Below are 2,936 nucleotides of genomic sequence, written 5' to 3'. Positions count from 1 at the left end.
GAAACAATGGAAATATTTAGATGTTCGAATTCTAACGGGACACTGTGTATACAAGCGTGTATAAAAACGTTTTTCTACCAAAAACTTAAAACTTTGCAATGAAAAAAATGTACATACTCTGAAAATAGCAGTTCCGGCTGCCATTGTGGAAAATGTCGCCGAGAATCAATGTGTACTATAGGCGTCGGATACTTTCCCATTCGCTTATTTTCCTCTTCAATGATTTTTCTTTCCCTTTTTCTTTCTTCACGTTCTTGTTGTTGCCTACGTTTGTGTCTTAATGTCAACTGATCTATAAAATTAATCGCAATATTTGTTGAAATATTGATAGCAATCAAAGAGAAGTAGTTTTTTGTATAGTAATAAAAATACCTTGGAACGAAAATAAAACTTCTTTCGATACAATTGGTGGTTTTAGTTCAATTTCAGCTACTTCAAATTGGCAAGTCAGTGGCAAGTGACATAAATATCTCAATCTACGTCTTAAATCTTCCGTAAGACTTCCTCCTTCTCTTTCTAAGAGTTTTCCCGTTATAACATGTGGAGAATTTTCAAGATTTCCATATTGCATCTCTAACATCTTGACATTCATTGCGTGAAGATATAAATGTTGACCATCTTCAGCTAAAGGCCACCAATTTTAGTAATTATATTATATTGCATTCTAAATAAATTACATATTACAAGAAAGAACAAATTATTGTTAAGAACCTTGATAGAAATAAAAGAATTTCTGCATTCCTAAGGTTGATTGAGCACCATTAGGTGAATTTTCTACAGATTTTGGTGATTCTTCGTCCACATTTTTTATATCCTTTGACAAAGTACATATTTCTTTACAATCGTGGGACTCCGGTTGAGTTAGTTGTTTCTCAATATTATTACCTTCTGTTTGCGATATTACAGTTCCGTTTTCAGGAACGACTTCTGAGTCTGATTTGACCTATAAAAAAATGTTTTTATTACAGAAAATTTGCATTTACAAAAAAATTTATTCATAACGTTTTAAATTAGGAATTGAAATATACTTTAATTAATGTTACCATTTGCAACAACTCTTCCCTTTTTGAAAGTTCATCAAGCGCCTGTTCAATATAACAATTCTCCGGAGAATCAGGATTATCCGACAATTCGAGTTTCAACTGAACACGTTCGCGTTCAATAATATTCATGACCTGAATTATAATTTATGATACGAATCATAATTAACGTTGACGTTTTTAAATCTTTGCATTTTAATTTTCAAAAATTTCAAGAGCTTACATCTTTTGTGTTCGCAATAAGAAGCTTTGAATACACTTGATTACTAACAGTCTCTGAAACTTGGAAAAAATTTGTTGGATTTTGAATTGTAGATCCAACAGGCACTGTAAGCAGCGATCCTTTTTCACGGCGCATCAAACGCAAAGTGATAGTATCTCCCAAATTTAATGTACTTTGTGTGACTTCGGTAACACTGAAATTAAAATATAGAAACATATTTTAATCCACTATTCCATAAACAAGGAAATTTCATTTGGCATTCACATTCAAATAAATTACCTTTTTAAATCAGATTTCTGAATGGATTCATAACAAATAGGACATTTACGCCAGGATTTATCAGAAAGTGACAAATAATGAAGAATACAAGGCCAACAATAAACATGACCACAACGTGTCATTTTTCCAGCAACTGGTGAACATAAACATATGGGACATGATAAGTTTTCAGGGCTATAGAGTATTATTATTATTAAAAATATAAAATTTAAAAAGCATTTCATAAATATATTTATAACTTACAATTTGTTCTACCAGTTTCCAATCAACTAGTACATCAGGATCACTTAAATATAATGTATAATTTCCATTGGCAGTTACAACAAACTGGCAGCTAAGAAAGAATAAAATTTACTTATGTTATTATTGATATTCTCAATATTATTTTAATACCAATGTTAATATATGATATCCAACCTGGCTTGCAAAAATTGTTCCTTATTGTACTTATGTCGCTGTACTGGTGGAAGCCACCTATTACTGTTACGAGAGAAACCTTTTATTGATCTTCCATGACTCCATGTACCTGAACCACCTTGCATTTCACGTGGCTCATAATGAAAATTCAGCAGATGATTCAAGTTCTGCTTCTTACTTCCTTGGACCACTACTGAGCCAGGCTCAGCTAATCCTAGTTGCACTACCTGCAAAGAAAACTATTCAATTTAGATCTAATTCAGATGTGACTGTCAGCATAATTAAATTTGGGAATCAACCTTGGTATCCTCCTTTGAACCGCCATGATATTGTCCTTTAGGTTTTGGTCTCTTATCAAAATTTTTTGTTTTTTGTACATTGCACTTCTTTGATTGTTCAAATTTTGAGAAACTGCTAGTGCCAGTTGGTTCGCGTCTGCGTGAGGTCCTTGGGAAAAGTTTACTGTTTGCAACATCTGTACACAATAATTTATACCTTTTTGTGTTTCTTCAGTAAGCAATTGATTTACACTTTGTAAAATAAATAAACATTATGTAGATGTTTAGAATTCTCATGAAATTTCAAAAAATACATCAAATAAAATTTAATTTAGTAATGGATCATATGAAATACTATATGCTGATTTAAATAACATTTAATTAATACACCGAGAATCATAAAATTATTGATCTATTTTTAAATTTTAACATGTACAACAATGTGTATGAAATATTCAACCATAAACATTACTCATTTTAATATTTGGGGTTGGTATAATACTAATTGACAATTATAATTAAATAATGAACCATAAGTTAAACATTTTTAAATACTCTAGTCACCATATACTGAAATTAATGAACTGTAAAAGTTAGTTTTAAAATTACTTATAAGGGGGACTTGTTATAAACTATTAGAAATAATTTTTGCTAATGATCGAAAACAAATTTATATTTGATACCAGTCATTTATCTGAA

General features: G+C 30.6%; 1 protein-coding gene across 1 annotated transcript in view; it reads right to left on the bottom strand.

Annotated features, from left to right (window-relative positions):
• LOC108573021 (RING finger protein 10) overlaps positions 1 to 2,936 on the bottom strand; it is a 7,649-nt gene that overhangs the window by 2,069 nt on the left and 2,644 nt on the right. The window contains exons 2-10 of the mRNA XM_017935378.1: positions 2,259 to 2,434; positions 1,960 to 2,186; positions 1,786 to 1,876; positions 1,543 to 1,727; positions 1,264 to 1,456; positions 1,029 to 1,175; positions 712 to 943; positions 373 to 624; positions 118 to 292 (exon numbers count right to left, since the gene is read on the bottom strand). Of these exons, the coding sequence (XP_017790867.1) occupies positions 118 to 292; positions 373 to 624; positions 712 to 943; positions 1,029 to 1,175; positions 1,264 to 1,456; positions 1,543 to 1,727; positions 1,786 to 1,876; positions 1,960 to 2,186; positions 2,259 to 2,434 (1,678 nt within the window). The remainder of the gene's footprint in view (positions 1 to 117; positions 293 to 372; positions 625 to 711; positions 944 to 1,028; positions 1,176 to 1,263; positions 1,457 to 1,542; positions 1,728 to 1,785; positions 1,877 to 1,959; positions 2,187 to 2,258; positions 2,435 to 2,936) is intronic.

Source organism: Habropoda laboriosa, unplaced genomic scaffold (assembly GCF_001263275.1).
Source record: "Habropoda laboriosa isolate 0110345459 unplaced genomic scaffold, ASM126327v1 scaffold89, whole genome shotgun sequence".
Taxonomy (NCBI): Eukaryota; Metazoa; Arthropoda; class Insecta; order Hymenoptera; family Apidae; genus Habropoda; species Habropoda laboriosa.
The sequence above is the reverse complement of the archived record's forward strand: the minus strand, read 5'-3'. Positions and strand labels throughout refer to the sequence as shown.